At 43.2% G+C, this 14,742-nt stretch overlaps 1 protein-coding gene across 1 annotated transcript; it reads left to right on the top strand.

Moving 5' to 3' along the window:
- Positions 1 to 10,336: 10,336 nt before the first annotated feature.
- Positions 10,337 to 14,294, top strand: LOC122020382 (transmembrane 9 superfamily member 8-like). The gene is made up of 7 exons (XM_042578295.1): positions 10,337 to 10,563; positions 11,867 to 12,031; positions 12,117 to 12,226; positions 12,307 to 12,415; positions 12,494 to 12,606; positions 12,684 to 12,837; positions 12,918 to 14,294. Exons 1-7 carry the CDS (start codon positions 10,447 to 10,449, stop codon positions 14,073 to 14,075), a joined length of 1,926 nt encoding a protein of 641 aa, XP_042434229.1. The 5' UTR covers positions 10,337 to 10,446; the 3' UTR covers positions 14,076 to 14,294.
- Positions 14,295 to 14,742: the final 448 nt, after the last annotated feature.

Below are 14,742 nucleotides of genomic sequence, written 5' to 3'. Positions count from 1 at the left end.
AAACTAAAGAAAGCAATTTAAAGCCTTTGAATCATACGGTGAAAACATGGCAAAGGATGCTATTTTTGTGCTTCTAAACATGCTGTAAAATCAAGTATGAAATGATTCTAATCATGCTGTAAAAACAAGTATAGAACGATACTTTAGGGCTGCTAACCCTGCTGTAAGTACATGGCAAGGATGACTACTCTAAGGCTTTTAAACATGCTGAAAAATAGAATAAAACATGCTACTTTAATCTTCTAAACATGCTATACAAAATAGGCAAAAACATACTACTTTAAACTTTCTAATCATGCTAGAAATAAAGCAAAAGGAAGCTAACTTTGGGCTTTCTAAGTATGCTGTAATAAACAGGTATATGATGCTACTTTAGTGATTCCATTCATGCTGTAAAAATAGGCAAGGAATGCTACTTTAGGGCTTCTAAACCTGCTATTAAAACATGACAAAGAATACTACTTTAAGGCCTTTAAACATGCTATACAAAATAATGTAACATGCTACTTTAAACTTCTTAAACATGCTATGAACGAAGCGTAAAGGAAACTAATTTCTTGGCCTTCCAAGTATGCTGTAAAGACAAGTATAGGATGCTACTTAGAAATTCTCATCATGCTATAAGGGAAGCAAAGGAATGCGACTCAGGTTTTATAAGCATGCTGTCCAAAATATTTACTTATCAAACTTAAGTATGTACAACATGACCCTAAAGCAAGGAGGTTCATGAATGACATACGCTCAAGAATAAAATGCATACAATTCTAATTAGCACTAAATCATTCTACTTGCTCAATTAGCCTAGATAATACTTGGAGTTCCCTATGCAGGTCACGGCATAAACCCAAACTTCATGTGCAGGTCACGGCAGGTATCAAGGCTTCCTGTGCAAGTCTCGGCAGCAATCGGATGGCACCAAAAATCCACCCACTTCAACCCCGCAAGCTCATATCATGCTAGACTTAGGCTTAAAACCGAAATCTACAAACCCTAATGTTAAAGGATGTTGTTCGGCTATGAACAGGGCATGGAAAGGAAACAAAACCGAGCTTACAATTCTACACGGCAAGCAAAAATCCGAAAGCAACCATACCAAACGGAGCAACTCCTACCACAGGTGAGAGTAGTACTTACCTAGGGTTTCTTGCACTTACAACCGGAAAGAAGGGAAGGGAACTTCTAGGGCTAGGTAGATCCCTTTTCCGGCGTGTCCTCTGAGCTCTCGGGCTTCTCTCCGTCGGGAACAGCCACCGTGGATGAAGGACGGCTGGAGGGAAGCTTCGCCGGCGTCGGAATCTCCAACCCTAGCTGCTCCTGGTTTCCGCCGAGAGTTCTTGCGCCGTCGCGAGGGAGAAGGCGAAGAAGAATTTAGAGAGAAGAAGTTAGGTTTTTTAAAATCCCAAAACTTATTTCCTTTTATAAGTAATCGGATATAACTCAACTATACTATAACCTTATTTAACTCTATTTGAGATTAACATAAATTTCTTATCCCAGCTGGTCAAGCCGGTTTGGCTTGGTTTGGTCCGACCCGAGGTCGCGGGTTCGAACCTCTTCTCCAACACTTTTTGCTTAAACTTCTTTGGTTTTGTAAAAATACTAAACGACCTCCAAAAATTACGTAAAAATACTCTAAAAATTCCTAAAAATCTCTAGAATATTTTAAAGGCATTTCCAAATATTTTTATGGCCCTTTAGAACTTGAAATGGGAAAAATTGGGTCGTTACACCTCTGTCCCTGGACCTTGGTACACTTCTACCGAGTCCAAATTTGATGGTGGTGATGCTGAAAGTTTGAGAGTTGCTTACAAAATCCCATATGATTATCAAATCGCTCTCCCTTCTTCTTTCAATTGAAAATATGCTTCGCCGCCTGGTTTTGTATGTTTCTTTTGGGACCAATTCACCGTCAGTCTGTGGTTTCCTATCCATCCGTTCTTCTCCGCCATTTGCATTTCGTATCTCTCTCCACCAATTAGTCCCCAACTCCTTCAGGCTGTTGTACGAGACTATTATCCTGTTCCGCCTGCACGACCTTCCTTTAACCCCTCGGCTCTTCCACTATTTTTATTATCCAAAATTATCCAAGTCGAGGACCTTTTTGTTCTAAGCCCGAGTGGGCTCGGTCTTCTTTGATAAGATGTCTTCCTCCAACAAACATTAGAGGGAGTATTATTTTTTTGTTAAATTCCTTGAGCGACCAGATTTCCCGACCGGTTGGCAGCTAGAGGTTGCGAATCCGCCATCACTCAGTAAGTACAAAGGCTTAGTAGACTACCTCCAGGCAACCTCAAGCTTGGCTGGGCAAAAGTGTCACATTCACAAGTTGGTGTTGGAGGGCATCCTCTACTTGTTTGGCCTGAGCCTGATCCGCACGAAGTTTCAGTCTAGCTTAGGTATGCTTCTTCTTAGTCTAACCTTTGAATCTAACTGATTTTTCTCCTTCTTTTACAGCTCGAATCATGTTGCGAGCGCGTCTGGCCGTCAAGTATAAGCTTGCGGATGCAGACATCAACGCCATGGCCATACCTGAGTTGGAGAGCCGCAGTCTACAGCCGGTCGGCTCCGGCGAGAATCCGCTCGACGAGGAGGAGGGGGACCCAAGTGTTTGGGAGCGGCGCTGGTGGAAGCCGAACATCCGTGAGTGATGCGGCGGCTACAACAGCAGACCTTCCACTCGAACGGTCGTCCATGGTCCCGATAGCGGTCGCTTCGGAGTTGGCAACTTCCAACAAGCCCCTTCGACAACGCAAGAGGCGCCGAGCGGAGGGGTCTTCCCGAACTGCCACTTCTGCCTCGCAGACTCCACGTCGGCCTTCTCTCGACCCCCTTCTGAGCGGGGCGAGACCTCCGCACCTGCTCTTGATCAAGGAATCACTGCGCTCCAAGGCTCTATATCTTCCGATCGAACACCGTCATTGTCCAGGCTACCTGAGGGGTTGCTAGCTACACCACCGGTCGCCTTCATTCCACCCTCTTTGTCGGCGGCACGAGTGTCCCGTGTTCGACCGGCGTCAGCACCTCAATTAACTGGCCGAGCAACTTCAGCCCCTTTCGCTCCGAGCGGCTGACGCCACATAACGGCAGTCATTCATCTGCCTATGGACGAGTGGCATGCCTTGGATAGCGTCGAATCCCGAGCCCCTGAACACCAAATAATTATCCATGGGCCGCTCGCCCAGATATGGGACGATGCTAGGGCTCGCGTGGCGGTCATGCCTTCAGGGGCACTCGTCGACAGTCATATCCAAATGCTACTGGGGTAAGCATTTTGTACATTTCGACTTATTTCCGTTTGGCTCTAATACTTTCCTGTTTCCTTACAGTATTGGGTAGAGAGTCTGGCCATGTGTCAAAGACTCACATTTTTAGAGCAGGAAGTCAAGCAGCTGCGTGCACCGAGCGGCCAATCGTTTGCTTTCCAGGCGCAGGTGGAGTAGATGAGCGCTGAGATGGCTCAACTAAGAGCCGATCTGGCCACGAGCTCCGAGCAACTGGAGGCAGAGAAAGGTAAAGCGCCAAGTAGGCTACACAATTGGCTCGGCTTAATAAACAGGTCAGTACCTTCGAATCAAAAATCCACTTGGCCAACACTAAGAAGCTATGGGTGATCGAAGACTTGGAGATCAAAAACAAGGAGTTTCGGGTGTTGGCTCAGAAACTGAAGGATACGAAGGCGTCTTTTAATGCCAAATGGGAGGGTCGATCGGCTGAGCAATCCGCCGTGAGGATCCAACTTGATGCCAAAGACGTAGAGCTGGCTAAGTTGAAGGCAAAGCTTGAAGCCTCCTAAGAGGCCCTAGAGACTTATCAGGGAGCCGAGTCTAGCAGGTTTGAGCTGTTGAAGAAAGCTTACCTTCGCTCGGATGTTTTCAATGACAAGGTCGTTGACCAAGCTCTCCACCTCTTCAACCTCAAAATCGATGGGATGCTCGACCAACTTAGGCACGACGGCCATATTCCGATTACTCTGACCAACAAGGTCATCAGCCGAGACAAGTTAACTGAATCGCTGCCCGACAATATTTTAGATTATATTGAGTGAGCATGTTCGTGTGAGTTTTGCTTTATTCTGTACTGCCCTTCCTAAGCTTTGTAATTTTTGATGTATCAATGAATGATCATTCGTCTAGCGAACCTTTCTTCTTTGTTCGTCCCCTTCTTATCGTTCGGCCGATTTGACTTGCATTTAGTTCACCTGTTGACGTGCAAGCTTGAGCGAAAAATGCGAGTTGTTTACACCCCTTAGTGTGGCCTCGTGACCTTCCGATCGGTAATGGGCTATCCATTATCATAGTCGATCGATAAATTTCGGGTTTAAGGTTGCCGCTCGACCATTGATAGGCGTAGACATGAGTTTAAGGTCGTCGCTCGATCGTTGATAGACGTAGACATGGGTTTAAGGTCGTCGCTCGACGACTGTTGATGACGATAGGGGTTTAAGGTCATCGCTTGACCGTTGATAGACATAGACATGGGTTTAAGGTCACCGCTTGACCATTGATGATGACAGGGGTTTAAGGTTGTCGCTCGACCATTGATGATGAAAGGGGTTTAAGGTGTCCGCTCGACCGTTGATGACGATAAGGGTTTATGATCGCTACTCGACCGTTGATGATGACAGGAGTTTAAGGTCGCCGCTTGACCGTTGACGACGACAAGGGTTTAACGTCGTCGCTCGACGATTGATAGGCATAGACATGGGTTTATAGTCGCTGCTCGACTTTTAACTTGGCCGATCGACTCAAGAGTCTGGAAAACTTGATTGTTATTCATGTCTGTCCTGCATCTAGAAGGCATATACACAAGTACATCTATATTTACTCACGCACCTCTCACCTGGCTCTGTAGTGTTGGAGATGATTTACGCTCCATGGTCGCTCAAGTCGTCTTCCGTCTTCGTCCTCCAAGTAGTAGGCCCCCGAACGGAGTTTCTGCATGATTTTGTAAGGTCCTTCCCATGACGCCTCTAGCTTGGTGATGTCGCCGACTGGCTTGATTTTCTTTCACACCAGATTGCCGACCTGGAAAGACCTGGGGATCACCCTTCAGTTGTAGTTCTGTCTCATCCACTGTTGGTATCCATTAGCCAAATGGTAGCTTTATCTCGTATTTTATCCACCAAATTGAGCTCCAATAACCTCCGCTCCACGTTTCCCTTGTCGTAGAGTTGCACTCGGTCAGATTCTACTCCCACCTCCACGGGGACCACCGCTTCTCCTCTATACACGAGTTAGAAGGGTGTTGCATCGGTCGCCTCTTTTGGAGTCGTGCAAACTGCCCACAAGACACTCGGGAGCTCGTCGACCCAGCTACCCCCGACGTGGTCGAGCCGAGCTCATAAGCCTCTAAGGATCTCCCTGTTTGTGAATTCCGCCTGACCATTGCTTTGGGGGTAGGCTACTGAGGTGAAGGTCTGCTGGATGTCATAGCCTTCACACCACTCCCTGAGCCTCTGACCCGCAAACTACCTCTTGTTATCCAAGACAAGCCAATGGGGGATGCCAAACTGACACAAGATATTCTGCCAGATGAATTTGATGACCATCTGTTCACTTGTCTTTGCCAGTGGCTCAGCCTCCACCCACTTTGAGAAGTAGTCCACCGCGATGAGTAGGAACCTCCACTAACTAGTCGCCATGGGAAACGGTCCCACGATGTCCATGCTCCATTGGTCAAACGGGCAAAACACCATGGATGGTCAATCGGTGCAGGATGTTGTGATACCTTTAGTAGGGCAAACATGTGGCTACTATCCGAGCAGCATCCACTTGGAGAGTTGGCAAAAAATATCCAGCTTGGAGAATCTTTCGAGCCAGCGAGCAGTCGCCCGGGTGGCTTCCATAGGAGCCAAGATGTACTTCTTGGAGTATGTACTTAATGTCCTTCGAGCCCACACATTTGAGTAGCGGCCTTGAGAAAGACCTCTTATAAAGCTCGTCTCTAGTCAAGGTGAATTGTCCGACCCTCTTCTTCAGTAGTTGAGCTACCTCCTGGTCAGTCGGGGTGCTACTCGATCGGAAGAATTCAATTAGCGATGTTCTTCAGTCGCTTGGGAAGACCACTCTCTCCATCCGATCAATGTGCGCCACCAATGAAACTTATTCGATCGGTTGGCTAATCACGGCCGGTGATAATGAACTAGCTAACTTAGCCAGTTCGTCCGCTGCTTGATTGTCCGATCGAGGGACTTTTGTATAGTGACCTCTTGAAAATTTACTTTCAACTTCTTGAAAGCTTCTACATATAACTTGAGTCGAGCGCTGCTAATTTAGAATGTCCCGGAAAGCTGTTGGGCGACCAACTGAGAGTCCGAGTGAATGAAGACTTTTGTGGCTCTGACTGTCGCACTGCCTATAAGTCGGCTATCAAGGCTTCATACTCAGCCTCATTGTTGGTGGCCCAATAATCCAGCCGAACAGAAAATTACATCCGATCTTCCCGTGGTGAAATGAGCAGAATGTCGATCCCGCTTCCTTGTCGAGTGGACGAACTATTAACATATATTCTCCAAGTTATTGTTAGCTCGGCGTTTTGGACCTCCGTGACGAAATCAGCCAAGGCCTGAGCTTTGATCGTCGTTCAGGATTGATATTGAATATCAAACTCGCTTAGTTCAGTTGTCCATTTGATTAGCCGCTCAGATACTTTTGGGTTGAGGAGGACTCTTCCCAGGGTACTGTTGGTCATGATGATGATCGGATGGGCGAGGAAGTATGGGCAGAGTCTCTAAGTGGCTAACACCAACGCATAAGTCAACTTTTCAAGACAGGTGTAGTGGGACTCTGCATCTTTCAATATATGGCTTAAAAAATACACGGGTTGCTGTTCAAGGCCGTTCTGCTTTACTAATGTCGAACCAACTGCATACTCGGTGGTCGATAAATAGATCTAAAGTGGCTCTCTAGTGCTCGACTTAGCTAATACAAACAATGAGTTAAGGTACTTCTTGAGCTCTTCTAATGTCCGGTCGCACTCCGCGCCCCATTGAAACTTTGTGGCTCGGCGTAGAACCTTGAAGAACGGATGACTTCGATCGGATGACTTAGAGATGAACCAGTACAGTGCGATGATCCGTCTGATCAACTGTTGGACCTCCTTCAAGTTGTGGGGTGGCAGCATGTCTTGTAGCGCCTTCACCTTACTCGAATTTATCTCGATACCCCATTCGGTGATAATATATCCGAGGAAGTGTCTACTCTTAGCGCCGAACAGACACTTGCTCGGGTTCAGCTTCATCCCGTATGTCCTTAAGATCATCAGCTTGGACTGACTTTATTAATATGCCGTCGACATATACCTCCAAGTTATGGTTGATCTACTTCTGAAACACCTTATTCATGAGACTCTGGTAGGTGGCACCAGCGTTCTTCAGTCCGAATGACATGATGTTGTAGCAGAATGTTCCATCGGCTGTGATAAAGCTAACCTTTTCCTGATCTTCTTTGGCAAGTAGCACTTGGTGGTAGCCTTGATACACATCGAGCATGCAGATAAGCTCTCTCCTTATTGCAGCCAACAGTGTGGATCTCAAATCGCTGAGCAAGCGACTTCCTTGCTCAGTTAGAATCTCTGTCGGTCGACCTACCGGTGATCATTTCTATCTCTCCCCGAGCATGGTTACTCTAGTTCTCTTCCTCCTGTGTTGATGGTCTGATCTGCTCGGCAAAGGCTCGGTCGGGACCCAGGTTATTCCTTTGTAGGGGTTGATGATGGTGTGGCTCAGTCGTCCTCCTTCCTTCACCCTATAGATCGGATTTGGTGTCGTCGATCAAGAGGTGGTGATTGACGGCTATATCCACGCAAGACCGGTCTACTAACTATCATGCGTAACAATCACATGTGTTGTGTGTTGCTAACTGGTTGAAGGAGCAGAAGAGTGGTATCCATTCCTTGCCTTTGGCGGCCTTCGAGCGACCAGTCGTCACATATTGTACGACATGCATTCTTAGCTCTTGATGAGATTGGGCTCCTCTCGATCGAGGCCCCTTGGGGGTTGATGACTACTCGACTGTCGCCGTTCAGACGCTCCTACGAGCTCGGCAGATGTCTCCTTCTTTCTTGCCGCCTAGGCTTCTTCCACGTTGATGTATTCGTTGGCCTTCTTTTGTAGGTGGCCAAAGTCCCTCAGCGGCCTCCGAATGAGCGACCGGAAGAACTCTCCTTCGGTGAGCCCTTGGGTGAAGGCGTTCATCAACACGTCCGAGGAGACCGTCGGGATGTTCATCGCCACCTGATTGAAGCGCTGGATATAAACTCTTAATGCCTCTCGAGACCCTGCTTCAGTGAGAATAAATTAACGCTCATCTTCTGGTGGCGGCGACTGCTAGCAAAGTGATGCAGGAAGGCCACTCGGAAGTCCTTGAAGCTATGGATCGAGTTGCTCGGCAACCGTTTGAACAAACATTGCGTCGATCCAGATAGCGTGGTGAGGAAAACACTGCACTTTACCCCATCCATGTACTGATGAAGTGTGGTCGCATTATCAAACTTGGTCAGGTGGTCGTTCAGGTCGGTCGCTTCATTATATTCCCGATCGTCGGCAGGTTATAATGCTTGGGCAGAGGGTCGTCCAAAATCCCTTACATGAACTGTTGATTGACCCATTCGGGCGAATCATCTAACCTTGGCGCTTTTCCCTTTCGTGCGCCCTGGACGAGCACATCATCCGATGGAGATCCCCGATCTCTATCTGATTGGCCCCCTCTTCTGATGGAGCCCAGAATAACGCTCGGTGGAATGAGATCAACACATTAGGGGGTTCCCCATAGGTGCCAATAGGCTTTTTATTTGGTTCCCGAGTGGAAATTTGTTCCGCTCGGTCTCCTCGCTCAACCTGGTGGTTTGTCGCTGAGGTTGCAGGCTCCTGCACTTGGCACTCGAACAATGCATGTTGGTGCTCGACCAGCGTCTATTGTTGCTGTTTCTCCACTATCTTCGTCGCTCGGGCATGTATCAGTGTGTCAAGATCCTCTTGCGTCAGCGTCACTGTTGTGAATCGTTCACCATCTTCTATCTTCTCGTTCGGATGCAGATTACGTTTCCACAGACGGTGCCAAAATGATCCTGTCTGAAAGCATGAAGCTGGAAAGCCGGGGAGGTGGCGACTCTGCTTACTAGGTGAAGACCTCGCTCCTATCTGCAAAACAAACCAAACCAAGGAAATGTTCCCTTGCATTGGTCCTCCGATGCTCAAGTTAGAAACAGAAGAAGAGAAATTGAAAATAATAGGGATAGAGATAAATCTTACTTTCTTCATACTTAGCATACTCTTTTATATGTTTCTTATTGACTCTCCATCTTCCCCTATTTAATGATATTAATTACTGATAGAAGGTATGTTTATCTTGGCTTCTTACATTCATGGAACTAGTATTTATCATCGGCATAAGATTATTTTGTCTTGGGTTCGTTGCATTCAATGATAAATGAAGTGTTCTTTTTTATTTTCTCTTCTCTTTATTAAGTATCTCAGTCCTTTTTCCTTTTATTATTTTATCGGTTCGTTATTAATACGTGCAATAATATATCCCAAATTGGACAGGTGGTCCGCTCGACCCGCTCTACTACCAACCTGACTGACCAGACACTGGTTCATCCAGACGGTCAATCGGGCGATGGTTCCTACAATCAGCCGATGTAGCCACTTCCCACTTAGATCATGCGGATGAACTTTGTTTAAGTTCTAGTCTTGATCGCCTTGACTTTAATTTACACTGTGATAATTTACACTGTGATAATTGACCCTTATCAAATAGACTCATTCTTATTGCCGCATTACCGATCCTCCGACCTGAGTAAGTATTTTTTTTTTAATAATCAAGGCATCTGGTAGGTAGCTACAATGAGTAGCTGCAACGTTACTAAGTTATTGTTGAGACAAAAAATACACCAGGAGTTATGTTAATATATTTTTAAAATGGGAAGTCAATTTAGCAATAATTATAATAAAGAGGGCTCTTTTATTTTATTTTATTTTTCTCTCTAATAATAAAAAACATAAGATAATGACATAATTAATTTATTAATTATTTTTATTTTTGATTTAGGAAGTCTTCCTAAATTTTTGAAAACTCTACAAAAATATACCATTTTTTTATATGTTATTTTTATTTTATTTTCTAAAAATAAGATTTGAAATCCCAAAAGGAAAATAAAAGCTATTTTTAATTCATTTATGCTACTTTGAATTTATTAAAAGTGAAAGATGTTAAAATCATTTTAAATTTCCAATTCTATTCAGTCGAAAATAAAAGCTGGAAATATTTTTTTTTGTGTCATTTTGAAAATAGAGGTAAAGTAAGGAGGCGAAATGAAAATTCCCGTCGAGTTAAAATGAGCGAGCATCGCGGACGAGAGAACGAGGGTGGTTGTTGGCAGATCGACAGATCCCGATCTCAGATCTCGCTTTGAGCTCGCTCTGTTCTCCTCCGTTCCACCTCTCAGATGGTGTTCTCGCGGTTCATGGCGGTGGCCCCCTGGATCGTGGCTGTGTTCCTGCTCGCCGCCGACAGGGCCAGCGGCTTCTACCTCCCTGGCGTCGCCCCTGCCGATTTCCAGAAGGTGAGTGTCCCCCCCTTTTGTGAGTTTTGATCTATTGGTGGATTCGTTCCGCTTTTGTAGTTTGGATTTGGTTCGATATCGTGAGTTGTGAAGATGCAAAAAGTGATCTTCATGAAGGTGTTTGGTTTCTACCACTCCCGTTACTCTTTATCCGGTGCGAAACGATCGATCTTTTCGTTTCAGATTAGAAAATTGAACTCTTGGAAATCCATATTCGATAAGAAAAGAAAAGCATTGTTGTTAGAATTTGTCATGTCTGTTGGCCAGTATTGTTAGATTCGTGGATCTCATGTTACAACTGACCCTTCTCACGTATCTTGTTTGGGTTCATTTAGCTCAAACTAAATGCAGTGTCTCACTATTTATTGCGCCATCAAAAGTCCTTTCTTTCCTCATTTGCTCAGAAATTAAAGGGTTCTTTAGAGAAGGCAAGCAAACATGAACTACCTTTCCAGTAGGATCAATTTCTTTTTTTCTATTGTAAATGCAACTGGAACGGGATACTTATTCATCCACAATGTTGCAGTTGTCTTCAATACCAAGCTTGTACATATAAAATACATAAATAGTTGGTGCCTTTGATATCATTAGATGAATTGGAGACCACTCTAATACCACTTGCTAGAATCCACTGCCTACCAGAGAAAAAGGAAAAATAAAATTAGACAATTCAATGCCTATTCCTTGTGCAAGGATATCTTATTTCTTCTTGAAATATTCTCTTAGCACTAATGATAGAAAAGAGTGAAAAGCTCACATCTAGTGCTCCCTGGATACAAAAATATATTTCTTAGACAAAACTCATCTTCACTACAAGACTTTTGTCTCCTATTAGCATACAAATGCATCCCATTATGTCTCCTAGGCTCTAGAATGCTTCACTGGTAAAAAATTCACATTCCTAGCCATCACTATGTAACCATATTGAAAACCAATCAAAAACACCTCAAAACAGAGTTTACTTTGTTGTCAATGCTGTCATTTCATTAGTTAACCCTTACTGATCTATTTGGTGTATAAAGCTAATGGCAGCTTATAGCTACTTAATTTGATGCATTGATTTATGTTCTTCTAAAATGAATAAATCAGCAAGTTACCCAGAGTGACGTTTTGGTTTCTCTTTTATGACTTGTTTATTTTCCTTTTTTATACCTTTAGTAGTGTATTTAAAGTACTTCTTCTCTTTCTATGTGTCTGTCTGTTTGTACACATTTAGATGCAAATTATGATCTTCTCTTTGACAGTTCTTTGTTCAAGTTTTTTCATCCTCATAATAAGAATAAATTGCAATTGCTGACTGCAGAAAGACCCACTTTTAGTGAAAGTAAACAAGCTTACTTCGACAAAAACGCAACTGCCGTATTCCTATTATTCTCTTCCATATTGTCAGCCAGATACCATAGTAGATAGTGCAGAAAATCTTGGAGAGGTTCTTCGTGGTGATCGTATTGAAAATTCTCCCTATGTGGTTAGTGCTCTCTTTGTGACTAAAGTTTCTTATATTGTTGCACATTCTGTATTTTGCTCTAAGTTATTTTTGTTTTTTGCTCCAGTTTGAAATGAGGGAACCTCACATGTGTCAGATCATTTGCAAGATTACACTCACTGATAAAGATGTTAAAGAACTCAAGGAAAAGATAGAGGATGAATATCGCGTCAATATGTAAGGCAACCGTCAGTGTATTAGCATTTGTCTAGTATTATCGACTTATATTGTCGATGAGTGGGCATGTTCTTTCTCAGGATCCTCGACAATCTTCCACTCGTTGTTCCTATCAAAAGAACGGTTCAGGAAACTCCCACATTTTATCAACATGGCTTTTACGTTGGTGCCAAAGGACAATCTACTGGAGTAAACAATATCTCACACTGCATAGACAAAATCATTTTGTTGTTGTTTTATTGATTCATGCACTTCTGTTTTGTACAGAATAAGGATGTAAAGTACTATATCCACAATCATCTAGAGTTTCTAGTCAAGTATCACAAGGATGCACAATTGGACCTTGCAAGGATTGTGGGATTTGAGGTCACACCATTCAGGTTAGTGTTGTCTACGAGTCATCTTTTTGTATGTCTAGGCTTTACAATCCAGAAATATTTTATTGTTTGTACTGCAGTGTTAAACATGACTATGATGGTGAGTGGAATGGTAACAAGACTCGCCTTATCACATGTGATCCTCATGCGAAACGAACAGTTGTGAACTCCGATTTCCCACAAGAGGTTGAAGTAAACAAGGATATCATATTCACATATGATGTTGAATTTCAGGTGAAACTGCTATTAAGAAAGAGTACAAGATTGATTGTGTCATATTATGTTTCAATTTGTTTCCTTTCCCTACTTTGCAGGAGAGTGATGTGAAATGGGCGTCACGGTGGGATACATATCTTCTAATGACAGATGATCAAATCCACTGGTTTTCTATTGTCAATTCCTTGATGATTGTTCTCTTCCTCTCTGGAATGGTAGCCATGATTATGCTGCGGACTCTATACCGAGATATCTCCAAGTACAACCAACTCGAAACTCAAGAAGAAGCTCAAGAAGAGACCGGATGGAAGTTGGTCCATGGAGATGTATTCAGGCCTCCAACTAATTCAGATTTGTTGTGTGTCTACGTTGGTACTGGAGTCCAATTCTTTGGTATGTTACTTGTAACCATGCTTTTCGCAGTCCTTGGATTCCTTTCTCCATCAAACCGAGGAGGATTGATGACAGCAATGCTCCTACTCTGGGTGTTCATGGGTTTGTTTGCTGGTTACTCCTCTGGCAGTCTCTACAAGATGTTCAAGGGAACAGAATGGAAGACAATTACCTTGAGAACAGCATTCACATTCCCTGGAATTGCATTCGCCATATTCTTCGTCTTGAATGTTCTTATCTGGGGCGAGAAGTCATCTGGTGCTGTGCCATTCTCCACAATGTTCGCCCTCGTGCTACTCTGGTTTGGTATATCAGTGCCCCTGGTGTTTGTAGGCAGCTATTTGGGGTTCATGAAACCTGCTCCCGAGGATCCTGTGAAAACAAACAAGATTCCTAGACAGATACCCGAACAGCCATGGTACATGAATCCAGTTTTCTCGATACTAATTGGAGGCATTCTTCCATTTGGAGCTGTGTTTATTGAGCTATTCTTCATCCTCACCTCAATCTGGCTGCACCAATTCTACTACATTTTTGGGTTCCTTTTCCTCGTCTTTCTCATTCTTTTCGTGACATGCGCCGAAATCACAATCGTACTGTGCTACTTCCAGCTATGCAGTGAGGACTATCAGTGGTGGTGGAGATCCTACTTGACCTCAGGATCATCAGCACTCTATCTCTTCCTATATGCAACCTTTTACTTCTTCACAAAGTTGGACATTACAAAGTTTGTATCGGGTATTATGTACTTCGGCTACATGCTGATTGCCTCCTATGCATTCTTCGTGCTGACTGGCACGATCGGGTTCTATGCATGCTTATTGTTTACAAGGTTGATCTACTCATCAGTCAAGATTGACTGAGAGAATCCACAATCATTTTTAGGGTTTGAATTAAAGTTCAGTTAAGTTTGCCGTTATGTTTCCCTACAATATTGGTGTTGAGCAAAGATGTTTTTACTTTGTAGATCTTTGTTGTAGAACAGAAGTTCCATATGTGTGAGGTAACTTCTATAATATCAGTTTTGTTATTGTATCAGTTTAAATTTGAGACATTATAAATTTATTTATTTTTCTTTGATATGTACCTTCCTAATGAGAATAAATTATTATTATTATTATTAGAAATGAATTTCTTTATGTGATTTATTAAATTGTCATTTATCTTTTGAAATTACTCAAATTGATTATAAAAGATGCATCTATTTTACGATTGTAAATGAATTAAGTAGCCCCTAGGCCTGGTTAGTTGGTAAGTGAATGAGACAATAATTATAATGGTACGGAGTTAAAACATAGCAGCGGATTTCATTACCTCTGCAGATCTCTCATACACTTGTATAATCATGAGGGGTAAATCTAAATAACTCATTAAATTAAAATAAATAAGTTTGTAATATTAAATTTATTAATTAATATTTAAATAATATTAAAGTTTTAAATACTTAAATAAAAAATTCTCTTTTTAGGAATTTTCCCTAATTTCGATAAATTACTTAAAAATCTCCAACCACGATTGAAATTTTGCTCT

The sequence above is a fragment of the Zingiber officinale genome, chromosome 9A (assembly GCF_018446385.1).
Source record: "Zingiber officinale cultivar Zhangliang chromosome 9A, Zo_v1.1, whole genome shotgun sequence".
In the NCBI taxonomy this organism is placed as follows: Eukaryota; Viridiplantae; Streptophyta; class Magnoliopsida; order Zingiberales; family Zingiberaceae; genus Zingiber; species Zingiber officinale.
The sequence above is the reverse complement of the archived record's forward strand: the minus strand, read 5'-3'. Positions and strand labels throughout refer to the sequence as shown.

What these genes read in the sequence shown, in the direction of transcription:
- LOC122020382 (XM_042578295.1), top strand. Translation starts at nt 10,447, where the DNA reads ATGGTGTTCTCGCGGTTCATGGCGGTGGCCCCCTGGATCGTGGCTGTG. An exon ending in TTGAAAATTCTCCCTATGTG is followed by an intron (nt 12,032 to 12,116) that starts GTTAGTGCTCTC and finishes TTTTTGCTCCAG; the next exon opens with TTTGAAATGAGGGAACCTCA. An exon ending in CCAAAGGACAATCTACTGGA is followed by an intron (nt 12,416 to 12,493) that starts GTAAACAATATC and finishes TGTTTTGTACAG; the next exon opens with AATAAGGATGTAAAGTACTA.